The 24,842-nt window shown below is 39.8% G+C and overlaps 1 protein-coding gene across 12 annotated transcripts in view; it reads left to right on the top strand.

Moving 5' to 3' along the window:
• ARHGAP21 (Rho GTPase activating protein 21) overlaps positions 1-21,410 on the top strand; it is a 130,160-nt gene extending 108,750 nt beyond the window's left edge. For 10 of the 12 annotated variants that reach the window (XM_070802087.1, XM_070802079.1, XM_070802086.1 and 7 more), the window contains 15 exons: positions 877-913; positions 3,676-3,801; positions 4,907-5,191; positions 7,491-7,555; positions 7,633-7,772; positions 8,609-8,751; positions 9,505-9,660; positions 9,804-9,882; positions 11,025-11,098; positions 11,176-11,265; positions 12,867-12,992; positions 13,189-13,230; positions 13,547-13,652; positions 15,578-15,609; positions 18,907-21,410. In XM_070802087.1, coding sequence (XP_070658188.1) covers positions 877-913; positions 3,676-3,801; positions 4,907-5,191; positions 7,491-7,555; positions 7,633-7,772; positions 8,609-8,751; positions 9,505-9,660; positions 9,804-9,882; positions 11,025-11,098; positions 11,176-11,265; positions 12,867-12,992; positions 13,189-13,230; positions 13,547-13,652; positions 15,578-15,609; positions 18,907-20,598 — 3,193 coding nt within the window. In that variant the 3' untranslated portion in view covers positions 20,599-21,410. The remainder of the gene's footprint in view (positions 1-876; positions 914-3,675; positions 3,802-4,906; positions 5,192-7,490; positions 7,556-7,632; positions 7,773-8,608; positions 8,752-9,504; positions 9,661-9,803; positions 9,883-11,024; positions 11,099-11,175; positions 11,266-12,866; positions 12,993-13,188; positions 13,231-13,546; positions 13,653-15,577; positions 15,610-18,906) is intronic. The other 2 variants (XM_070802085.1, XM_070802088.1) reach the window with 1 other exon arrangement.
• The last annotated feature ends 3,432 nt before the right edge of the window (positions 21,411-24,842 follow it).

Here is a 24,842-nt window from a genome sequence, read left to right as displayed (position 1 = left end):
GTGTGAGGTGTGGCCAGGGCAGTGTCAGTGACTGGCAGGGATTATTCTTACGATGCAGAATGGGATGTATAAGCCATCTTCGCCTTTACTCTCCCTTACACAAAGATATCGGTAACAGCCTCGTTTCACAGTCAGCTTTACCTTATCCCAGCTACACTCTGCTTCCTGCAAAGATGGTGGGACTGAGAGGAAAGGACCATGCCATCTTCAGTCACACATTAAAATCCTGTGCTCCTTAAATGAATTTTGAATTACCACACAAAACAGCTTTGTCCCGTGAACTTAACCTGTTTTGAATAATCAGTGTGAGCCTGTCCTCCGAAGCTCTAAGCTTTTTTAGTGGCTTTCAGAGTTGTTCTCTGTACTGAAACATCCAGAATAGGGTCGGAGGGAAGAGTGGTGGCCGTGACCAGCCCTGATAATGCGCTTGCTGCCACCATGTCCACAAGCTGGATGAGTGTGCACGTGCTGGTCTCTCTGGCCACTGATGGTAGCCATGGACTGCTCACTATTGACAGTGTGGAAATCCTTAGTAGAGCATTATAGCTATGGGCAACTAATAACATAAAACCCAATGCTTAGTTTGAGTAGCTTTTTCTTTGATCTAAAAAACCCAAGAAAACAAAAATCTCACCTTTTATACAGAGATGGTTTTAACTTACAGTTTAAGAAAGCTCTGTCACTGAATCGAAAGTTTAAGTATTTAGAAAATTGGCTCTTTTTCCTTACTTGCATTGAACCCTGAACACTTAACATGGTAAAAATGAAAGGTCATCTTATTAATGAAAGAGCAGTTGTAATAGTCAAATTACTTTTACATCTTTAAGTTATTTTTATGAACTTATTACAAATATTGATAGATTTCTTTTCCAACAGGTCTTTTAAACATGTATCTAGCCTGAAGGGAATCAAGGTAGGTAGTCAATATTTTTAAAATACAAGCAAATGATAAATGTTTCTATTAACTTTAATTTACTTTAGCTCTTCATAGAGAATTGTTTATCATTGGGTATCTTATATTTAAGTGTCATAACCCTTTATTCTGTAAGCTTCAAGTGCATTTGGAAAATTGCCTTCTAAGTTGTGATTTATAAACGTATTCATCAACTATATAATACTTCACATGCATTGTGCTAATTTTCTTATTTTATTGATAAAAGTTTATGGACAGAACTCTGACTGTCCAGCAGGATGTTTATTTTTCTGTCCTCAACATTACTTCACTCAGCCACCACCCCCTCAGTGCAATCCACCCCATCTACTCTTATCTACCCTCCCCTCATACCTTTGCCTAAAAGTTGTTAGACAGGAATTTTGTTATTTTGCCTTCTTCAAAAACATTAGGGTCTTCACTTATACTCACACTTTCTGCCTTCCTTACCCTTATCTTAATAAATACCTATTCCTATTTTTTTTAATTTATTGTTATTTATCTGGCTGCTTCGGGTCTCAGTTGTAGCACTCAGGATCATCACTGCATCGTGTGGAGTCTTTCATTGTAGCTCACAGACTATGAGGTTGTGGCACATGGGCTTAGTTGCCCTATGGCATTGGGATCTTAGTTCCCAACCAGGGGTTGGACTCACGTCCCCTGCATTGCATGGCAGATTCTTAACCACTGGACCACCAGGGAAGTGCCAATAAATATCTTTTTACTTGGAACATTATCCTATTAAACACAAACACCCACATTTCTTCTTTGGATCCCATCACTTTTCCCTTTCTCAGGACCCTTCTCTCTTCTGCAGAATCTCTCTTTCCAGTGGTTCAGTCACCAGCATGTAAAGGCATGTTCTACTATTTCCTGTATTTAAAAGAAAAACCTTCCTGGAATCCGCAACCCCTCTCCCCTATTTACTGCTCCTATTTTACTCTTCCACAGCAAAATTCCTTGGGAAAAAATTGTCCGTGGTTTCCACTCCCCCATGTCATGTCTTTCTCAACCCACACATATCAGGATGGCACTGTTCAGGCCGAGGTTACCAATAAAAGACTAGTTGTTAGGGCTTTTTGTGTGGGTTCTTTTTTTTTTTTTTTGCTGCGTTGGGTCTTCTCACAGCACCTGGGGTCTTTGTTGTAGAGCGTGGGGTCTAGAGCACACAAGCTCAGTTGCCCCGCAGCATGTGGGATCTTAGTTTCCGGACCAGGGGTCATACCCACATTCCCTGCATTGGAAGGCAGATTCTTGACCACTGAACCACCAGGAAGCCCCTAGTTGCTTGGGTTTTTAACACATTTGACTTTTCAGGAGTATCCAGTGTGATTTCTCACCTCCTGAAACACTTTCTTCTGCTGGTCTCCATTTCTGCCTCTTGTCTAGTATATAAAATGTTGGAAGGTCTAGAGCTGGTTCTGACTCCTCTGGCCTCTCCATCTACCCTCATTTTCTCAACGACCTGCCCCAGACATCTCCCCAAGTATATATCGCTAGGCTTGACCTCTTCCCCAAACTTCGGCTCACGTGGGCTCCTGCCCTGCACCATCTGCAATGGGATGTGTAATGAGCAGCTCAAGGTTTACACACCCAAGTAGACTTAGATGACTCCCCCAGACATGTATCCCCCAGCTTTCCCATCTCTCAAAATCTGCTTCAGGTCACCTAGTTGTTCAAGTGTCAAATACAGTAATTAGCCTGCTTTTTCTTTTCCATTTCACGTGCCAGTCCACTCCACCTCCAGGACGTACCCTGAACCTTTCCATTCCTCTCCGTCTTCATTTTTGCTCCTGTAGTCCCAGCTCGTGTCATCCCTCACCTGGATTCCCATAGGTTGCCCTTTCATAGTTGTTCTTTCAAATCCACACTCCAGGTAGCAAGCAGTGCGACCTTCCAGCTGTGTGATCAGATGGTATAACTCCCCTGATGCGTCACGTCATGGTCTCCCCCCCAGCACTTCCTGTCACAGCTTGGAGGACCCTGAACAATCCATAATTAGCAGTTTCTCTTACTCCCATGGAAGAGTAAACATTTAAAATGATAACAGTGAAGGACTTCCCTGACAGTGCGGTAGTTAAGATTGCCTGCCAACACAGGGACTTGGATTCCATCCTCAGTTGGGGAACTAAGATCCCGCGCACTGCCTGGCACGGCCAAAAAAATAAAACAGAAAAAGAAAAGATGATAACGATGAATGTATATTCATTAGCTATGCATTCTCCCTAAATTTTCTCTTTCCCCTGACCTTTCATGGTTACCCCTTTTAAAAATGTTTTCTCCAAATTTCATCTTACGTGTTCTTTCTGCAGAGAAGATTTGCTTCAGCAGCACCAATTTATAGCCACTCCTTGGTTGTTCCTTTTATCGCCTCTCACTGTTTCATTCTCCAAATGGCACTAATCACAATCTGATCATTCTTTTGTTTTTTTATTTTTTATTCTTCTTTGTCTTTCCTCACTAAAACTGTGAGCTCTTAAGAACAGGAAAATTGTACTCTTTCTGTTGTTTTTTAATGGTTAAAAAAAATTTCTTCAGGTGACTTTAAAAAATGATGCTCATCTTAAAAAACAAATAAATAAAAAAATTTTTTCTTATGTAATTGACAAATTTAGGGGTTTTCAAAAGTAGCCTTTCATTTGGAAGATTTAGTAGAAGACTTTCAGCAAAGTAATTTCAACATACAAGTATTTCCAAAGGAAAAAGCTGATATTTTGCTGTGTTTTCTGTGACCTTTTCTATAGATCTTAGACAGTCAAAAGTCATCAGAAGATTCCGGATCCAGGAAAGACTCTTCCTCAGAGGTTTTCAGCGATGCTGCCAAGGAAGGGTGGCTTCATTTCAGGCCACTCGTCACTGATAAGGGCAAGGTAGTACGTTTTCTCAGCTACCGTGAGCTTGTGAAATGCAGGCCCTGAAAAACAAAGCAATCAGTCTGTATATGGAAAATGGCAACATATACATAATAAGAAGAGTCGAAAACATTTATAAGTATCTTTGTTGACATACAGGAAAAATTATTTTAAAAACTTCTGATCAGTGATTTAATTTAATATCTTTTAAAATTTAATGCCTTTTTCATTCTTTATATCAATTACATATGGACTATGTTATCTTTTGGCAACATTAAAGTGACATCAATGTATTTAAGAAGGAACTCTGCTTCTCTTATTAAAAAATTTATTACCCATGGATTATCACAGGTAGTCCTTTAGGGAGTGGCAATTCTCCATATTAATATTGAAAAACTTTTATTCAGCGTCTTTCAGTTTACTCTGTTAAGTTTCCTTTAAAATAGCTTTATCGTTCCATTTATTTGATAAACATAAGAGGTATTTAAATGAATATCACAGTATCAATATATGCTTCATGAAGCAAATAACAATATAATAAAAACTTTACCAGAAAATTTCCTACAATATTTGGGCAGTTAATTTATAAGAAAACTATAATACCGTCAAAAGAATATCAAACTTTTCTTTTCTTTAGAAAACCCACCTTGGATGTTGTTACTTGACCATATAAAATCGATCAATTTTGTTAACTAAATTCATCACTTGTACATATCATTTTGGAGTCACCTTATGCAGTGTTTGTCATTTGCATGATCTAAGCCTTGCTTTCACTCAAAAGATTTTTCTGACTGGTCTTTTTCCTTATTTTCTATTTCCTTAGCATTTTTTATATATTTTGCTACACTCGCTTTATCCTAATTAACTTTGTTTATTTTATTTTCTGGACCCAATTAAAGTTGAGGTTTCACTACCCTTGATTGTGATAGGAATGCAGTGCCCAACTTGGTTTACACTGCACAAATTTTGTCTTTCCTCCTCTAACAAATACACGTTGACGTGAAGCAGGCACCTGCCACCTTGGGTTAACATTTCCGTATGTTAACAGCGCTGCTCGGCATGTCTGTTCTGCACTAAGATTTAGCCGAGTGCTGATCTGTCTGATTTGTCTCATGTTCTCCAGCGTGTTGGTGGAAGTATTCGGCCATGGAAGCAGATGTATGTTGTACTTCGGGGCCATTCGCTGTATCTGTACAAAGATAAACGAGAACAGACAACTCCGTCTGAGGAGGAGCAGCCCATCAGTGTTAACGCCTGCTTAATAGACATCTCTTACAGCGAGACCAAGAGGAAGAATGTCTTTCGACTCACCACGTCTGACTGCGAGTGCCTGTTTCAGGCTGAAGACAGGGATGACATGTTAGCCTGGATCAAAACCATCCAGGAGAGCAGCAATTTAAATGAGGAGGTGATTGTCCAAAATGACATGGATAAAACCAACAACCTTCACAATGGTTTTTTAAAAGAAGACTGAAAGAATCTGATACATCACTTTAAAAAAAATTATAGTATGCTATTTTCACTTAAAAATAGGTGACCAGAAGGAAAACTCAGGGAATTCCCTGGTGGTCCAGTGGTTAGAACTCTGTGCTTCCATTGCCGTGGGCATGGGTTTGATCCCTAGTCAGGGAACTGAGGTCAGGACCCTCAAGCTGCATTCCCCACCCCCACCCCCACAAAAAAAAAAACAAGACGAAGAAGAATTCAGTGTACATATTAATATTTTATATTACTTTCACTTACTGGAAAATCATCATTACTGAGCTAGAGAAATAGATAATTCAGATATTCTGCAGACTTTGTCAAACAGTGAACTGATGAGAGATCTAGGTTCCTAGTCCTAGTCATTACCTTAATGACTAAATACTCCGTTTCTTTATCTTAAGACCAGGATTGTTGTGGGGCTTAAGTTACACTGAAAATGCTTCTCAAATCACTGTGTAAATTCAAAGAGATATGATAGTGTGGTTTTTTTTTTTAATGAAATGGTGCAGGCAAGAGTATAATATAGCCTATAGTAATACAATAATTGGATTCTAAGAAAACTTGCATTATCAGAAATCATGTGATAAGCCAATTTTTCTTTTTAATAAGGAGTTTCTGACTCACAGCCATCAAGATATTTTTACAGCAGAAATTCCAGTAGTGAAGATACTGTTTTCACATGTACATAACTATAAACTCTACAGAGCAGATTCAGCAATGGTTAAGTCTAGATTTTACTCAAGGGTGCCTTTTTCCTATCAACACAGTTCTGCATAGATATTGTTCTCCTTTTGTGTGACCTGTTGTTATGACAAAAAAAGAAAAACACAAGGTTCTTTCCTCTTACAGTATTCAGGAACACCTACATCAAGCATAAAATTACGCGAATTATGTTCCCAAATTTAGTCATTTCCATTATATCCAATTTAAATCGTGAAAACTTAGTTCATAAGAAAAATGCCTATGTTTTTTTCCCTCTGATAGTGTATACTCTTTCTTGTTTGTCGCTAACAATGAATCCTGGATCTGTGTCAATACAACCCTTTCTCTACAACCACCACTATAAAAAAACATCAGTGAGTTTTGTCACAGTAAGGAAGGAAAATCAGAACTTGGATTTAGATTTCAGCTCTAAGTAGCAATTCACAGGAGTTCCTGTTTGAATCAGCACCTGCTCTGTGCTAGGTGTCATACTGGGCAGTAGATGACTTCATCTTTGACACGTAGGGCTGTTTTAAGGGTTGATGGAGGTAACCCTTACGAAGAATGCAGCCCAGTGCCTGGTAGGTTGTGAACATGCACTTCATGTCAGCCATCATCACTATCATCTGATTTTTCAGACACAGATATTTTCACCCAGTTTTATAGCTCAGAAAGTAATAATTCACTGAGCATATACCATATGGCAGGCAGTCTTTTAAGCATTTTTACATTGGTTAATCATAGTAATCATACGAATATATCCCACTATTATCAATCATTACCATGTTTCAAACATGGGAACTATTTGACAAAGAGAGGTTAAGTAGTGTCCCCAGAGTCACATAGCTTGGAAGTGTCAGGACTAGGACTTACACCCAGGCAATCTTATTCTAGGTCTTAACCGTATCCTTTTTCAATTGGTAGATGAGAAGAATAGATTTGAATCCGAGAATTTACAAAGCCTGTGTTCTTTGTAAATTATAATGTTCACTGTGATCGAAATGAGACAAGTAAAAAATATATTTGAGGACACATGTCAATATAGACCTGGAATCAGTAGGGAAAAAAAATCATTATGCTATGGTCAACTCTGAGTTTTCCAGACAGCATATTGTTGAGGTTAAAAAAAAAACAAAACAGTTTTGAGCTTTTCTGTTCTAACAATCTTTCTGGGGTTAGCGAGAAAAAACTGGTTCTCTGTTTCCCAGTCATTTATTAAAAATGACAGATGAGTTCAGTAAATGTGAACACTGGCAACTTGCTGGTTGTCTAGGTATTGCAGGGATACAGGAAATAAACGGAAAGCTCTTGGAAATGGGAGAGGCACTTGGAGCATTTGTCACTTAGTGATGTTGGGTCGTGATTTGAATAGAGGTTTTAAAACCACTCCATAGTGTCGGTATTGAATGAGCAAAGTAGTATGGAGCCCCCGACCCATACCCCCTGCCACCAAAAAAAAGTAGGATCCCTATTTAAATTTAGAATTGACTTTCTCATTTTACCTTCTGTTTATTCTGTAGGACACTGGAGTCACTAACAGGGACCTAATTAGTCGAAGAATAAAAGAATACAACAGTCTAATGAGGTGAGAATCCCACCGTGCTTCCTAGGTCATCAGGATGTAAAAATGCTTGTTTGTTCACAAATGTCCCTTTCTTTCAGCAGCAAAGCAGAGCCATTGCCGAAGACCCCTCGCCAGAGTCTCAGCATCCGGCAGACCCTACTTGGTGCTAAAGCAGAGCCTCGGACTCAGAGTCCACACTCTCCCAAGGAGGAGTCAGAAAGGAAGCTTCTTAGTAAAGGTACTGACACCAGTGTTCCTAGATACATGTAGGATTTAAAATTGGGACCATAGGGACTTCTTTAGCAGTCCAGTGGTTAGGACTCTGAGCTTCCACTGTAGGGGGTGTGGGTTTGATCCCGGGTTGGGGAACTAAGACCCCACATGCCCCATGCTGCAGCCAAAAAAATAAATAAATAGAAAGTAAAATAAAACAGGGATTGTAGTAAATCAACTAAATATAGTTGAAGTATCAGTTTAAAATATTTTTTAATGAAACAAAATTGGGATTGCAAAGACATTTTCATATTTTTCTGTGGACCTCAGCTCAGGGTGAACTAACCCAGAGATCACTGGTCCCTGGTCTAGGCTAGTGGGGCCTTTCTTAAGATGGGAGTCTAAGACATCAGTTCTTGTTAATACAATAAAGACCAAGAGAGGGAAAATCCAACACATATATACCACATCAAAAACTACCAGTTTGATTAATAATGAAGATCCAGGCACTTTCATTTTGAAATAGAACCAATATATTTACTTTTGCTAAAGTCTCACTATAAAGATGTCACATTGATTGTTTTCTTGACTGTTTTAAAGAAAATCATGGTGCAGATAGTCAAAAGGTGAAGAAGCATACATGATTCCAACTATTAATAGATTTATCTGGAAGGTTGAAAGGAGTGTTATATTTGGAAGAAAATAGAATAGAATATGTTTGATAAATAAAGTTTGTATTCTTTATAGAACAGGACTCTGACTTATATAAATCTTGATTAAGAATCTTTAAAGTCATGATTTAGATACTCTCGTTGCCATTTTCTCTTCTTATGTCATTTTCTTTTGAAAAACAATCAAAAGATGATACCAGTCCTCCAAAAGACAAAGGCACGTGGAGAAAAGGCATTCCAAGTATTATGAGAAAGACATTTGAGAAAAAGCCTACTGCTACGGGAACATTCGGGGTCAGACTGGACGACTGCCCACCAGCTCATACAAACCGGGTAGGAGACACCGGCCAACCAGCCTTCCTCAAGTCATTAATTCAGCCGTAGTCGTATTAGGACCTGAGTACACAGCCCTGCAGGTCACAGGGCGTGTCTGTCCGTCTGTTGAATATTTTCCTTGTCTTAACAGACCTTAGTTTCTCTTAAGTGTTTTTGACCTGTATGAGTGTGTTGAGTAATTTTTGTAACGTTTTTTGCTCATGTATTGACTCTGAAATGGAATAATTATTCAACCAGTAGGAATGTATTCAAAATGCTTGATAAGAATTCATTTTCAAGTCATGTGTGTTTAAAGAAACATGGGAACAAGGACTTGATTGAGAAAGTGTTATAGATGTAAGTGTGTGTGTGTGTGTGTGTGTGTGTGTACAATGCACATGTTAAGATTCATATCACGAGTGGATGAATGTTATTCTAACCTCCTTCTTCCCCTCTACCCTTCTTTTATTCAACTGAACTGTTTCCACATTCTCTTATTTGCTCTTATTTCCTCCTTAGACTTTTATTACTATGGATTCTCCTTTCTGTCTTGACTTACTCATTCTTTCCCCACTGACTCAAATATCTCCTGTTGGTTTTATCTCTTCGCAGTTCTGCAATGTCTATATTCATTTTCTCTGTATCAAATAACAGCAATTCATATACTGTTTCCTTTTTGATGGAAAGGGTCTTTTAGCTATGATATACATCTATTAACTGAAGATAAACATTCATATGGTGTTAAATAAATGTTTATTTCTTGTTTTGCAGTATATTCCATTAATAGTTGACATATGTTGTAAATTAGTTGAAGAAAGAGGTCTGGAATATACAGGTATTTACAGAGTCCCTGGAAACAATGCAGCCATCTCCAGTATGCAGGAGGAGCTCAACAAGGGAATGGCTGATATTGATATACAAGATGATGTAAGTTTGTGTCTTTTTTTTTTTTTTTTTAATTTGGGTATTTCTGTTTGAATTACTGGTCTGTGTTGTTGGTTTTGTTTTTTTTTTCTCCCCTTTGGTGGTATTGACTACAAAAGTACTGTATTTTTATCTTGCATAACCAGAAATGGCGAGATTTGAATGTGATCAGCAGTTTATTAAAATCCTTCTTCAGAAAACTCCCAGAACCTCTCTTCACGAATGGTGAGTTTACCTCCACCAAAGACACCAGATGAAACAGTTGAACCATACATAGTTGGGAACCCATAGCATATTCAATTAAACTGGGAGAAAATAGTTTTATCAAAGGGAACAGGAGGTTTTGTTTAGTTCTTATTAGTATACAAAGCATAATCGTGTGTTATTTTTGTGATCTGGATTGTTTTTCCCTCCTGATACATTTCAGTGAAAAGTAGAGTTTATTTAAAAATTGTTACAGTTCAGTAAAAATATATATTATTCTGTTCATTCATGTTTACAGCCAAGTTGAAAATACCTTTATTACTGTTCTCAGTGAAAAGCCTTCAGACATTTTAAGATACAATTAGTAGAAAAACATTTTTTCAGCCAAGCCTACTATTTGACTGAGATAAGACCCTGTGGCAGGTGTTGCAGTGAAGAGAGAAAAAGTGGACAGACGGATGTACCCTCAGCAAACTCACATTTTAGGGAATTTCCTTTATTTGATAAGGCTTGTGTGTGCGTGTGTGCTCAGTCACTCAGTTGTGTCTGACTCTGCAACCTCATGGACTATAGCCCGCCAGGCTTCTCTGTCCAAGGGATTTTCCAGTCAAGAATACTGAAGTGGGTTGCCATTTCCTTCTCCAGTGGATTTCCCCAAACTAGGGATCAAAACTATGTCTCTTGGGTCTCTTGGGTCGGCTTGCCGCTGCTGCTGCTAAGTCGCTTCAGTTGTGTCCGACTCTGTGCGACCCCATATACGGCAGCCCACCTGGCTCCCCTGTCCCTGGGATTTTCCAGGCAAGAATACTGGAGTGGGTTGCCATTTCCTTCTCCAGTGCATGAAAGTGAAAAGGGAAAGTGAAGTCTCTCAGTCGTGTCTGACTCCTAGCGACCCCGTGGACTGCAGCCTACCAGGCTCCTCCATCCATGGGATTTTCCAGGCAAGAGTACTGGAGTGGGTTGCCATTGCCTTCTCCTTGTGTTGGCTTAGAAGATATTAAAAACTATAGCAGTTTCAAAGACAACATTTCAAAGGCTGTTTGTGGTCTTCACTATTTTGTTTTTCTTTTTAATCATAGTTTGAAATTGAATCTTAAAGGGAAACTTGATTACACTTGAACAATTTAAGATGAATTTGTTTTTTTTGTTCTTACTGTTGTCAGATAAATACGCCGACTTTATTGAAGCCAATCGTAAGGAAGATCCTCTAGATCGTCTGAAAACATTAAAAAGACTAGTAGGTATTATTTTGTATTTTTGGAGGTACAACAAAAGTTTAGCATTTAAATCCATCATGCAAATAATATGTTTCAGATTCATGATTTGCCCGAACATCATTATGAAACACTCAAGTTTCTTTCGGCTCATCTGAAGACAGTAGCAGAAAATTCAGAAAAAAATAAGGTAGGTAAACTCTTTATTGAAGAGATATGCTTTCAGTGGCTTCAGTTGAAAAGACATGCTCCCCTGCTTCAGGCCAAATAATCAAAAATAGGTTATAATTAAACAAAAGCTCTAAAATACATCACATTGCTGATCAAGTCCCTCTAAAGATTACTCTTAAAAGCAAAAGATCCCCAAAATATCAATTACTACTTTTTAAAGACATTCTCTTTTATGTTTATCCAGCAAGAAAAATGAAAAAGAAAGTTCACTTTTTATTTTTCAACTGTATCTTAATATTTTGAATGTGCAATGCTTGCATAAAACAACAGTAAAAATGTATCAAGTGGTATACAGTGACAAACAACAGACATTTCCTTTGTTTTGGTTTAAACAGATAAGACCTTTTCTTTGTTTTGTTTTAATACCACCGTATTACCTTTATCAAACACACCAAGATTTAGTATTCTTTAATATTATCTTAATATTCTATTCATGTGTAGTTTTTCCTGATTGATTTAAAGAAATGTCTTTTTTATGAGTATCATATTGAATAAAAAAAAAAAACCCACACACCAAATAAATGAACAAACAAAACCAAACAAAAAAATTCACTGATACAGAGAACAGAGCAGTGGTTACCAGAGGGGAGGAGGGTTGGGGATGCAGGGAAGGAGGGTGAGGGGTGACAGGGTAAAAGGGGATCAACTGTATAGTGATGGATGGAACTGAATTTTTGGTATGGGTCCCTAGATCAGTTTGATTTTTTTAAATTCTACAATGGTGTTTTACTCTCTGGTATGTTTTTGGTATTGGTTATTTAATGTTTTAATCAAATCTTGAGGTCAAAAGATTATACTAAACACTATAAGATATAACAAAAAAGATTTGTACCTTTGATAACTGGGTAGTTAAACAGGAATACAAAATATGGAAATAAACATACAAACATCTAGGTATGTAATACTGAGATATTCATATTGGTACAAGGGTGAGCAAAAGGCTTTGGAAGTCTTGGATGAAGTAAAGGTTTTATCAAAAGAATATTTTTAGACATTAGATTTTTACATATTCATGATCTTAATGTACCACTTGGGCAAATTTGGAAAATTTTATATATTTATTTCCAATTTTTAGTTTTTGAGGGGAGAGGTTTTCCCTATTCTTTTACAAATTTTATTAGCTTTGATTTTAATAGTTTTATCAGTTAATCCAACTTTGGTAATACTTCTTTTTAGCTGTGCTGTGCAGTTCTCTGACCAGGAATCGAACCTGTGCCCCCTGCAGTGGAATCGTGGAGCCTTAACCACCGGACCACTAGGGAATTCCCTATAATACTAGTTGTGAACTAGATAAATTGCTTTCACTCAAACACTTCTTGGAAAAAATGTCAGTTGTGTTGTATATTGTCATTAAAGCAAGAAAAAATTTACATATAGTTTGGTTTATGGAAATCCCAACCAGGAAGTATTATTACTATTTTACACACGTCAGTCAACCATTGTTTTGCCTTCTTTTTCATCAAAAGAACCTTTCAGAAATAAAATGCCAAACATGCAATGGGAATTTAAGCCTACTTTCTTAAGAAATGCTATGATGTTTTCTGATATCCTTTGTTGCAGATGGAACCAAGAAACCTAGCCATAGTGTTTGGTCCAACTCTTGTGAGAACCTCCGAAGATAACATGACACACATGGTCACTCACATGCCAGATCAGTACAAGATCGTAGAGACACTCATCCAGCACGTAAGTTCCGGCTTCGGCTCGTCAAGAACATTCTTTTTCATGAGCAGCTGATAGTTGGCAGGGTAGCATATGGTTATAATTTTTTTTTTTTTTCGCCTAAGAAAAATTACTTTTTTTTCTGTGCTATCCTCCAAAATAGATCTCTTTAGGGGGTTGTTTAATTTCTCTTTTTCACCGTCTTTATTTTAAATTTTAGCATGACTGGTTTTTCACAGAAGAAGGTGCTGAAGAACCTCTTGTAAGTATTGGCTGTCAGCGTTTATACTATGTTCTGGGGACACGTGAGATGCTGACCCTACAACAGTGTCACCTTCCTGCTTTGTATGCTATTGTCTGCTTTGCATCTCGGAAGCAGGTCTATATAGCACCTCAGTTTCTGATCAAATGAAAGTCCAAGTATGATGCTTGTTTGGTAATTAATTATATGCAAACAGTGTAAAAAAATTAAGTATATGTCCTCCACTCAGTAATGTGTCTTTTACTAAATGTTGTTTGAATTTTAAAGAAAGTATCTTTGAAGAGATGATGAAGAGATCTTTGTTTATTAACCATAGACAACAGTGCAGGAGGAAAACACAGTAGACTCCCAGCCAGTGCCAAACATAGATCATTTACTCACCAACATTGGAAGGACAGGCGTCTCCCCTGGAGATGTATCAGGTAACTCTTGCCTGGGCAGTATTGATCTTTAGGTTAAAAGCTAAATTTTTATAACATGAAAGAGCAAGTCAATCATAAGTAACAATTCACTCTGATTTTTTTTTTCCTTTTCTTCTTCTCTTTTTTCCCTTTCTACTAATAAAAGAATGTAATCTTCCCTTTCTGATTGATCGTGATTATCTTCCAGTGACTGTAATGCCATTGGCAGTGCATGGAGTTGTAATGCTTGTCAGAAAGGAACTATGAGGGAAAATGAGCATGCAAACCACTGTTTTGTTCTTTTTTTTTTTTTTTAATTCACAGTTTCCATGTAATAGTCATCACAAGGTAAAACAGATACCCGCTACTGAGTATGTGGTTGCTGTGATGGCAGAAAGTGTGGTCTAGACTGTTACAAGTAATTCTTACTCTTGAGCTGGATGTTCTGTTGAAAAAGCAGCAAGTTAACTGTAAAATGCTCACGGGCAACATTTCCATAAATGCAGTATATATTATCTTGTCACTACAGAGGTCACCGTAAAACTCAACCTCTTTGGCATTTTCTTCTGTTTTCTATCGCCACCCTAATATTTGGTGAAATACGAGTTCCTGCAGGCTCTTTCGATGAAAGTTTTCTCCTGCCAAACTGTTGCAACTAACCTAGCATGTTTTACACCATGTTCTCCCTTTGTCTCCAGTTCGTGTTTTAGTCCTAAAGGGTTTTTCTTCCAGCATTTTACTGACACAGGCAAATCTATACTGATGTTGAACAGGCGAGATGGGAGGAGTCTATCACACGGTAATGTCGCTAGTGGATTCTGTGGTGTCCCTGATGGACAGCTGGAACTGTAGGAAGAAGGACGACTGTTGTCCACACTGTAGCTGCCTTGTCTGCAGAAACCCCCGATTCCTGTAAACGCACACCGAGTTGATCTGTGGTGTACATTTTCTCTTACAATTCTTGTAAACAGATCACGACTACTTTCTTAAAAGTTTTTCTGCTGTTTCTTGTTATTTCTGAAGCAGACCGTGAGGAGAAATAGCATGGTATGGTCTACCAGTTCTTAAAGTCATAAAGCATTGAGCCATGTGTTGAAAGGGGTGTGGCATGGGGCTCAGCTCATTAACTCTGAAAATCCATTTCCCTGAAGTTGAAAGAGAAAATTTCAAAAATTGATGTTGTCCTAAAGACTGCTAGCCCCTTCCTACCCTCTTTGTACTTGTACAATCTGAGTTTTTGCCAGACAGTAAAATGATGCTCTCCATTTTTCCATTTTCATGATAACATTTGTTACTAGATAATTGGAAAACTGGTAGCAGTGTAACTAATCAAAAGGATCCCTGACTGCACAGATGTGAAACCAGGGTCCAAAGCACAGAGATCAGCATGATTTAACATGACACCAAAGTGACCTAGAAGCAGGGTTATCCGAATGCATATTATGCATGCAGTAAATGCTTCTCAAATTTACCATTGACAGTCTGACAAAAATCAAAGTAGACAACACCAAGTCTGAGCATCTCAATTTGTAGCGAGGGCAGCCAACAATCTCAAACGTTCTACACTGTGTATCAGTTTCAGATACAGGATGTGGTACATAGTGCCATTCTTCAAAAGGTCTTCGAGCTGCTTTATTGCTAGATTGAATACTTAGAAAATTGAATAAACACTAGTGTTTCTGTTTTGTTTAGTACAGGGCTCCTTTGCCATCCCTCTCATTGAGCTGATTCTGCCTACAATTCACAGCATCCTTTCATGGCGGTGGCTTTCTGTGGTGCAGCTTGCATCTTTGTGAGCTCTGACTATCCACTGTGTTTTATTGTTTTTTGAGTTTTGCTTTCACATTTTGTTCTGTGCCTGTCTCTTCCATAAGTTTTTGCATTGTTTGTGGGAAGCAGTAAAGAATCTGACCAATACTGACCATGTTTTCCTTAACTTCCCACAGATTCAGCTACTAGTGACTCAACAAAATCTAAGGTAAATTGTTTCTTACAGTTGGGAAATATTTTAGGGGGGAATTGCTTTGTAGCTGATGGTTATGATTCGTATGTGGTGCACCCCTGTCTGTGACACAGACTAACAGAGTATTATAAAGGGGAAAATTAATGCTTAGAATATGATAGAGGAATACTGGATTGTGAAATGGGGTGTTGGGTTTATCTCAGCATAGTTTAGTATAATACAAAGAAATAGGCATTTCCCCCTTTGTTCTTATATGTGGACATTTTCTAACATACACAAAAGTAGACAGACTAGTATGAGTCCTCATTCAGTTCAGTTCAGTCCTCATTATCCATCCTCAATTAACATACGGTCAACATTTGTCTTATCTGCACCCTGCCCACTTTCCTCCTCCTTGGGACTATTTTGAAGCAAATGCCAAACATTGTATTTCATCTGTAAACATTTCAGTAGTGATATAGACTTAATCGTTATATATTTTTTATAAAAATATTCTTACCTTCTTTTCAACAAGGTCATTAATTTTGTTTTTACAGTCAATTTTTGTTTACACAATTTGTGTTCTGTTGACACCACCACCAAAGTACACAACTATTTGAGTGGTTTTAAAGCCATTCTTCGGAGAAGGCAATGGCACCCCACTCCAGTCCTCTTGCCTGGAAAATCCCATGGATGGAGGAGCCTGGTAGGCTGCAGTCCATGGGGTCGCTAAGAGTTGGACATGACTGAGCGACTTCACTTTCACTTTTCACTTTTATGCATTGGAGAAGGAAATGGCAACCCACTCCAGTGTTCTTGCCTAGAGAATCCCAGGGACAGAGGAGCCTGGTAGGAGGCCGTCTATGGGGTAGCACAGAGTCGGACACGACTGAAGCGACTTAGCAGCAGCAGCAAAGACATTCTTGTAGTTAGAAAGTTTTTTATTTCAAATTTTGCTCTGCTGAGATAGTAGCAAGTAAAATTGTTAATAAAAATTTTTAAAGGTTCTATTTGGAAATGAGACATGAATGTTACATATCATTTCTAAGCATAATGAGGTCACATATGACTAAATTATAATTTAATTTCTTGCAGAAAATATTGCAAAATATTTAATGATATATCATTCACTATCACTTATATTGTGATTATTACTGTCTTATAAAAAGCTTTTTTATCATTTTTTTACCCTAACTTTTTATTTTGGAAATTTTTAAGTTATTGGAATAACAGTTAGCATTCAAACCTTTTGCCCTAGATTTTTCAGTTAGTAACTCTTGACATATATGTATGTAATTTTTTTCTATGTCATTTGAGTTATAGATATGACAACACTTTACCCCTAAGTGCTTCCATGTGTGTCACCCAAGAACAAGGGCATTCTTCTGTATAATTACAGTATAATTATTGTACTCAATACATTATTATTTCTAACGTACAGCGTTTATACACGTTCAACCAGTCATCCCAAGAGTGTTTGTTTTTTTCTTTTCTTGTATACAGGCTGCAATCAGGATCAATCCTTGCATTATGTTGTCATGTCTCCTTAGACTTACTTACTTTGGACCAGTTTTCCACCTCTTTTTGCCAGAATTTAAGACTTCAGATATAGATTTTTATGTTTAAAAAACTTTTTTGAAATTTCCTCCATCCCTCTTACTAGAAGCATATTTCTTAACCTGTGATTATAGCAATCTCTTCATCTTAATCAATTATGGTGCAGATAACCAAATGATATATTTTTATAACAATGTTTTCAGTTATAAAAGAAGTAAAAATCATTTGCTCTAACATATATGTGATCACAGAATCATTGATGTTGGGAATCTTAAGGATACTCTAATTTTTTCACTTAAATAAACAATGAAATTGAGTTGTTGAAAACTGAATCACTTGCTCGGTGTCATATGCAGCAAGTGAGGGAAGAACAGGCTAAAGAAACACCAGATCTTCTAATTCAGAGCCCAGTCATAACCATCATTCCCTGAGGTCTTCAGCAGAATGTGAATGTGTTAAAATGTGAATAAGCATCAGAAAAGTCCTGGATAATTAGACAGTCCTTTATAACTTAGAAGAACAAAGTTCTGTACATCTGACTTGATTTTGGAAAGTCCTTTTTAATACAACAGCCTAAGTTTTTACTTTAATTTTCAAGACTTCAGTATAGCAGTTCTAGCTTGTCTAAAATTTTTATGACAATAGAGAAACCATACTTTGCTTCTGACTCACCATACTGCCTGCCTGCTCATCTTAAATGGCGCGTGTTAAACCAGCTAGGGTTTATTGACACCCCTCTCCCCCATTAACTGAGCCTGTAGGCATTATGAATATGTTAATTAAATGGTCTTAAGCAGTCGTCTTCAGGAACCTATTAGGCATAGCTGACTAAGCTGGTTGGCTGCACTGCCACTTTCTCAATACAGGGCATGACAGAGTTTCTATGGTAAGGATTTTGAATTGACCTTAGGTTTTTTGAACTGTCTGATTTGGTTGTTCCTTGAGATCAGTGAAGACGTTACCAACCTAGTTTACCTAAGGCCATTCTCTGCAGATCCAGCCTGACTGAACTAATGGGAACCCCAAAGTTCCCTTATCTTAATCAGCTTATGAGACAGTATCTGTATCATGTGACATCTGTAATTAGAAAAAAGGTAGTCATAAGATTTTAGTAACCAGCATCAGAATATTGACTATGAAACCTGTGTTCCAGAGGAAAGAACCTGTAGACCCACGGAGTATAGCAGAAGCGGGGATGGTCCATAGTTACAGAAAAGTTAAGAACAATGGGGGGTGGGGGCCACCAAACACAAAATGTGTCCCTGAAAGACAGGTGTATGTGAGCTGTGTGACTTGGCTGATAAATATTAATTAGTCCCATTTCTAATTAATTGAAAATAAAAACTTATGTTAGGCACAAATTAAAAGGAGGTATAAAAACCACACCTTGTTAGTACTTGGCTTTAGCGGTTAAGAAATAATTGGGGTGGGGGAGGGAAGGACTGGGAGTTTGGGATTAGCAGATGTAAATTATTACATATAAGATGGATAAACAACAAGGTCCTACTGTATAGCACAGGGCACTATATCAATATCCTTCATGTACCATAATGGAAAAGAATATCTATATGTATTATAACTGAGTCACTTTGCTGTACAGCAGAGATTGGCACAACCTTGTAAATCAACTATATTTCAGTTTTTAAAAGTTTTTTTTTTTTTTTAATCAAGCAATAGCCAATCGCACACACACAAAAAGAAATATTTGGGGGGAAACCTTTTCAGAAAGTGAACTCGATGACGTTCTGTTCAAAGTGTTGTATCTCTGCTTCCCAGGGTTCTTGGGGATCCGGAAAAGACCAGTACAGCAAGGACCTGCTTGTATCCTCCATCTTCGCGGCTGCCAGTCGCAAGAGGAAAAAGCCAAAAGAAAAAGCACAACCCAGCAGCTCGGAAGACGAGCTGGACAATGTGTTTTTCAAGAAAGAAAACTCAGAGCAGGGTCACCACGACATTAAAGAAGAGTCCAAAAAAGAGAGTGAGACACCAGGCCGGAAACAAAGGACCGTTGCTCCCAAAGAAAACAACACGAAGAAAGACAGCAGCGGAGGTGGCAGAGCTGAGCAGAGGGCCCCGCGTGGGGAGAGCTTGGAGCCCCCGGCCCCCCAAAGCACCAAGCAGAGCCGGTCACCCACCCTGAGCTGTCGCCTCGCCGTCCTGAGAGAGAGCCCCAGGGCCCTCGCAGCCCAGAAGACCTCCCACCTGGAAGACACGGGGTCCGACTCCAGCACCCCACTCAGCACTCACGCCCCGGCTCCCCCGGCAAGCTTTCCCACCAAGAAACCTCCCAGCCCCGAGCCCAAGCACAGCGAGCTCCTGGTCAGTGTCGGCAGCATCACCTCCGACCACGCCGGCACACCGTCTGCTCCCTACCTGGCCGGCCTCGACTCCAGCCGGCTGAGCCCCGAGGTGCAGTCCATGGCCGAGAGCCGGGGATTTGAAGCTGATGACGAGAGGAGCGAGCTGGTCAGCGAGGGCCGGCCAGTGGAGACAGACAGCGAGAGCGACTTTCCGGTCTTCCCCGCCGCCCCGGCCTCGGACAGGCTCTTCCGAGGAAAACTCCAAGAGGCCGCGAGGACCAGCCGGAGAAACTCAGAAGGCAGTGAGGTCAGCTGCACGGAAGGAAGTTTAACACCAAGTTTAGAAAGCCGGAGACAGCTCTTCAGCTCCCATAAACTGATCGAGTGTGACACTCTGTCCAGGAAGAAATCCGCCAGGTTCAAGTCAGACAGTGGGAGTCTAGGAGATGCCAAGAATGAGAAAGAAGCCCCTTCCATCACCAAAGTGTTCGACGTTATGAAAAAAGGAAAATCCACCGGAAATTTACTGACACCACCAGCCAGAAGCGAATCGGACAAACAGGAACCCACTTGGAAAACAAAAATAGCCGATCGGTTAAAACTGAGGCCCAAAGCCCCGGCCGATGACATGTTTGGAGTAGGAAGTCAAAAAACCATCGCCGAACCTGCCAAAAGGAAAAACATCAAACGCAGACACACGCTGGGTGGGCACAGGGATGCTACTGAAATGAGTGTTCTGAATTTCTGGAAAGCCCAGGAGCAGAGCGGGGACAGAGAATCCGAACTTTCAGCTGTGAATCGATTGAAGCCCAAATGCTCCGCCCAGGACCTGTCCATCTCAGACTGGCTGGCCAGGGAGCGGCTACGCACCAGTACGACTGACCTGAGCAGAGGGGACACGGGGGACCCCCAGCCTGAGAGTCTTGGCACCTTAGAAATACCAACCAGGGACCCGCCCCTGTCTTTCCAGTCTGATGCAGACAGTTCTTCCAGCACCTTGGCTTCAACTAACAGGGCCCCTCTTTCCACACCATCACAGTCACCTGACCAAATAAATGGAGAAAGCTTCCAGAACACGAGCCAAAACTCCAGTTCTGCAGCCAGGGTCCAACCTCATCAACTGTCTGAAACCCCAGATCACAAAGCACAGTTCCATCCCTGTCTTTAAACTGGGGGTCCTTTCTGGAGTGAATAAAAGCTACTGTTACACTTTCCAGTAACTCTGTAAATATTTTCTTGTACCAGAATTGTTATTATGCAGCCTTCATTTGGGCTGGTTTCATCATTTTGCACTGTGAAATAGCTTTACGGTGCATTACTACAGCCAGAAGAACATATATATATATAAATATATAAATAAATATATATTTAAAATATATTGGATAGTTGTATACAAAGGAGCAAGGTATTTGTTGCAACTCACTGCATAGTGTGTACACCCAAGATAACAGAAGAAAATCTCTGGCGTTAGTATGCGGCAGACATGTTCTTTTGGTTTCATCACTAACAAAAGTGCCTCATCATAAAAATACATTTGGTTTTTAGGGTGCCATATTGTTAAAATTAGATAACGTACATTGAGCAAAAAAAAAAAAATGTGTTTTATTGGTAACAAATTTCATCACATTTACCAGTTTTAACACAGGTGGATACAGAACTTCCATTCTCTAGTCATTCCAGGTGGATCTCTGAGTTTTCTATTCCAACTTTTAATACAGTTTTTGAGTTTTGTGTGACTTGAATTTTTAATCTTTCTGTAAAATACATAACTTAAATGAACATATTATATGTGTATCTTTTCTTCAGATACCAGATTTGATATAAATGTTGTAACATAGGTGTGTAGATAGTGACCTGGATGGAACTGGCTTCTTTATGGAGAAGAATATAATTCTGCATGAGGACTTAATGGATCCAAACCTGTGTCATGCCTGTGTGCATACCCAATTAAACACTGGAAATAAAAATTGTTTTGGTGAACTTTGTATGGCTTGAAACTTATTAGTTACTAATATATAGTTAAATGCTATTCATTTATCACTGCCATTCTAATTTTTATTTTAGTTTTTTAGATTTATTTGAAAAATATTTATTTATCAGGTCTTAGCTGTATCACGTGGATCTTTCACTGTGGCACTCGGACTCTCTGGTTGTGCCACATGGACTCAGTAGCTGCAGCGTGTAAGCTTAGTTGCTTCTCAAGATGTGGGAACTTAATTTCCCAACCAGGGATTGAACCCATGTCCTGCGCATTGCGAGGAGAATTGTTCACCACTGGGCCACCAGAGAAATCCCAGTTCTGCCTTTTAAAAATTACCCGGTCTTAACATTGCCCCCTCCTCTTTTTGGCTGTGTCTGGCAGAGATCTCTTATAATCGTTTCTATTGGCCTAACTTTACTTGTGTACACAGGTAATATTTAACTTTTCTGGCTGAAGTCATGTATGCTGTTTACCTTTTCATAGAGATAATGAGTAAAGAGAACATGCATTTAGAAGTCAAACCAACTCTATACTTCCTAGATACATAAACTTGGACACATTATTTAACTTCTCTGAATTTATTCCCTTGTACAAACAATGATGATAACAGTATCTACTATAAGGGTTATTAGATTTAAGTGAGATAGTGTTCCAAAATATTGCTTGCCACACAGTACTTGAAAAATGTTTATCAAAGATATTCTTAGAAATAGTGGGTAAAGATTATTAAATTTTACAAAAATCTGTCCAGTTTTAAATTTCACTTGTGTCTCATTTCTAAAAGTTCTGTTTAATTGTCTCAATTTAGCTTAATCAGTTGTGAGATCCATTTTATCACATTTTAAGTCTTCTTTTATGTCTATGAAATATTTAATCCATTGATGTTAGCATGAATTCTGGAATCAGACTGCCTGCTTCAAATCAAGGATCTGCCATTTACAAATTGGATGAGTTTGAACAGCTACCTGACTTCTCTGTGCCTTTCCTTACATGTGGAATGAAGGAAAGAACAATCCTTGTCTCATTGTTACATGTGGTTGCTGTTATTATTATATTTTAGGTCTGTTGCTTGCCATAGCTTCAGTTTTATCAAGTCTGATTCTTTCATCTTTAACGTCTTTCTTTTCTAAAATTTATTTTTTTGGCCATGCTGTGTGGCATGTGGGATTCTAGTTCCCTGGCCATTGGGAGTTCAGAGTCCCAACTAATAGACCGCCAGGGAAGTCCATAACCTCTTAATTCTTTAATTTGATATTTCTGTTGACCCTAGTTTATGGTGACTCTGTTTGAATGTTTGGAGTGTCTATTCATGGAAGTCAGAATAAGAGACTTGTAATTTTATCATTGTCATTTTTGTGCCAAAAAAGTAAATCTTTGTCACGGTGCACCATAATTCAGTGTACCCAAATAATCATTTTCCCTTTTTCTATTTTTGAGAATACCAAAAGGCTCCTTTTTGAAGAGAAAGTGGGAGGAAGAAAGGCATTTGAGATGCCAGTTAGAGCTTTGTAAGTCAACCTAAGATTCCTAGTATCTTATAGTCACACAAGAGCCTCTGGGGAGTTTTTTTTTATAGAAGTCCTTTAGATTCAGAGAATAACATCTTTAGTTTCCTAGAGAATTCAACACAAAAGCTGAAATATGACTTTGTATTATATTTCTAGGATAGATACCATTATAAATATTAGGAAACAGTAAACTTCCCATTCCTCTAGTCCATTCCAATGGACATCAGGCAAACAAAACTCTTAAATCATAAAATTATAGCTTCAGTATTCAAACTTCATGGGGTTCCTCATCTTGCTGAGAAGGGTCCGTGGACTGAAGGACCTTGGGTCCACCTCACCCCACAAGTCTCCCCACACGCTTTTCGTCTGCTTGTCACCTCCCTCCTTTCTCCTCCCCTTATCCCTGGAATATTGGCCACCTCCCCTCAGGCACCACTTCCAGCCCAGGTACCCACTAGGTACCTAGAAAGATGTGAGGAAAGTTCCTGGGAGAGAGGTAAGCAGATAAGGTCACTTAAAGCAGCGCTGTGTCTTTTCTAATTCCAGGGAAGACAGCGTGGCAGAAAACCCCGTTTGTTCGTGCTTGGTGCTCTAGGGGCTGGCCCTGTGAGGGGAGGGCAGTCTGAGCCCTCGGGACGCCCGGGGCTGACGTCCCCTTTGGACACGTGTGTGCGTCTTCAGCAGAAGTGCATGTGCTCTGAACTTGGGAGTTTGCGTACCACCAGGGCTATCAAAAGTAGGTGGCATTCTCCTTGGAAACAGCTAAGGCAGGGCAATTCTGCCCTGACTGAGAAGGGGGCTGGTTAGAGCCCAGAGTGGTAGCTGGACAGTGTGGCTGCCCCCACCATACTGGTTCCTTGAGAAAAGTGTGGGAAGGGTCAAGGCCTTGGCCGGGAGGGCATTCCTTCCTTTGGCTTTGGTGTGACTCAGTAATTAGTAATTGAGCTAACCTTTCAAGTCTTTGGTCTCCAGTTTTTTTTTTAAGTTTTGGATTTTTTGGTTTCGGTTTTAATATTGCCAGCTTTTCTCAGTGCCGCCATTTTCCCAAAAGCCTCTGTTGTTGCTATGGTAACAGTTCACGTTACCATAGTGCGTGGGGGCACGTGCTGGCTGCCTAAGCACCCACTAACGCTGACGCAATCTGAGCGTTCCTGCTTGTCAATGTTATCCCGGGGCAAGCCCGAGGTTTACCTTTTCAGAAGGTGGATATGGAAGGAAGGGGCAAGAGAAATGAGACACTCCTCCTCCCCTTTGGCCTGCATGGAAAAGCGCTGCCTTTGTGGCCTAGCGTGCCGAGGCCTTGCTTATTTTGGCTCCAACCGACTTTTAAGACATCGCTGCTGCTCCTTGTCTCAGGCACCACCAGCCCCGGCCACGAAGCGGGTGTCCAGGCCCGGCTTCACTAAGTGGGTTCTGCCTCTCCAGCTCCTTAGAGCCGCCCCCTGTTCCTCAGCCCTTTCCTCCTCGCAGAGCTTTAGAACCAGATGATTCTCCTTAACAGCAAATTCTCAGCCTCGCCCTGGTCAGCAAGCTTTCCACGCCCGGCAGTTAACGGCTGGGCGCCCTCAGCTTAGGGCCCACAGGCAGGTGCGCCCGGCGGAGCATTCCAGAGCTGCATGGGGCGGGTCCTGCAGCCTGGGACGCCCCGGCCTCCTCCCTCCCTCCCTCCCAAACCCTACTTGTGACGCCCGACAGACGTAGCATAAGGGTCAAATTTTGAAAAGGTGAAATTGTGGGGCAAAAAAATAAAGAGCTGGGGGTGTGAAGGCCAGAGGAAGCAGGCCCAGGGAACCGGAGACTTTTCCTTCTTCCTCGCTGGGGGCCCCAGTGTCATAGTCAACTCCTAAGTCTGAAGGGCTTGCCCCCCAGACGAGCGGCTTTTGGCTGGAAAATGGAATGCAACCCACTCCCTCCCTGGCGTCT

Source organism: Bos indicus, chromosome 13 (genome assembly GCF_029378745.1).
Source record: "Bos indicus isolate NIAB-ARS_2022 breed Sahiwal x Tharparkar chromosome 13, NIAB-ARS_B.indTharparkar_mat_pri_1.0, whole genome shotgun sequence".
Classification (NCBI taxonomy): Eukaryota; Metazoa; Chordata; class Mammalia; order Artiodactyla; family Bovidae; genus Bos; species Bos indicus.
Note: the sequence above shows the minus strand (reverse complement) of the source record. Positions and strands in the feature narration are given on the sequence as shown.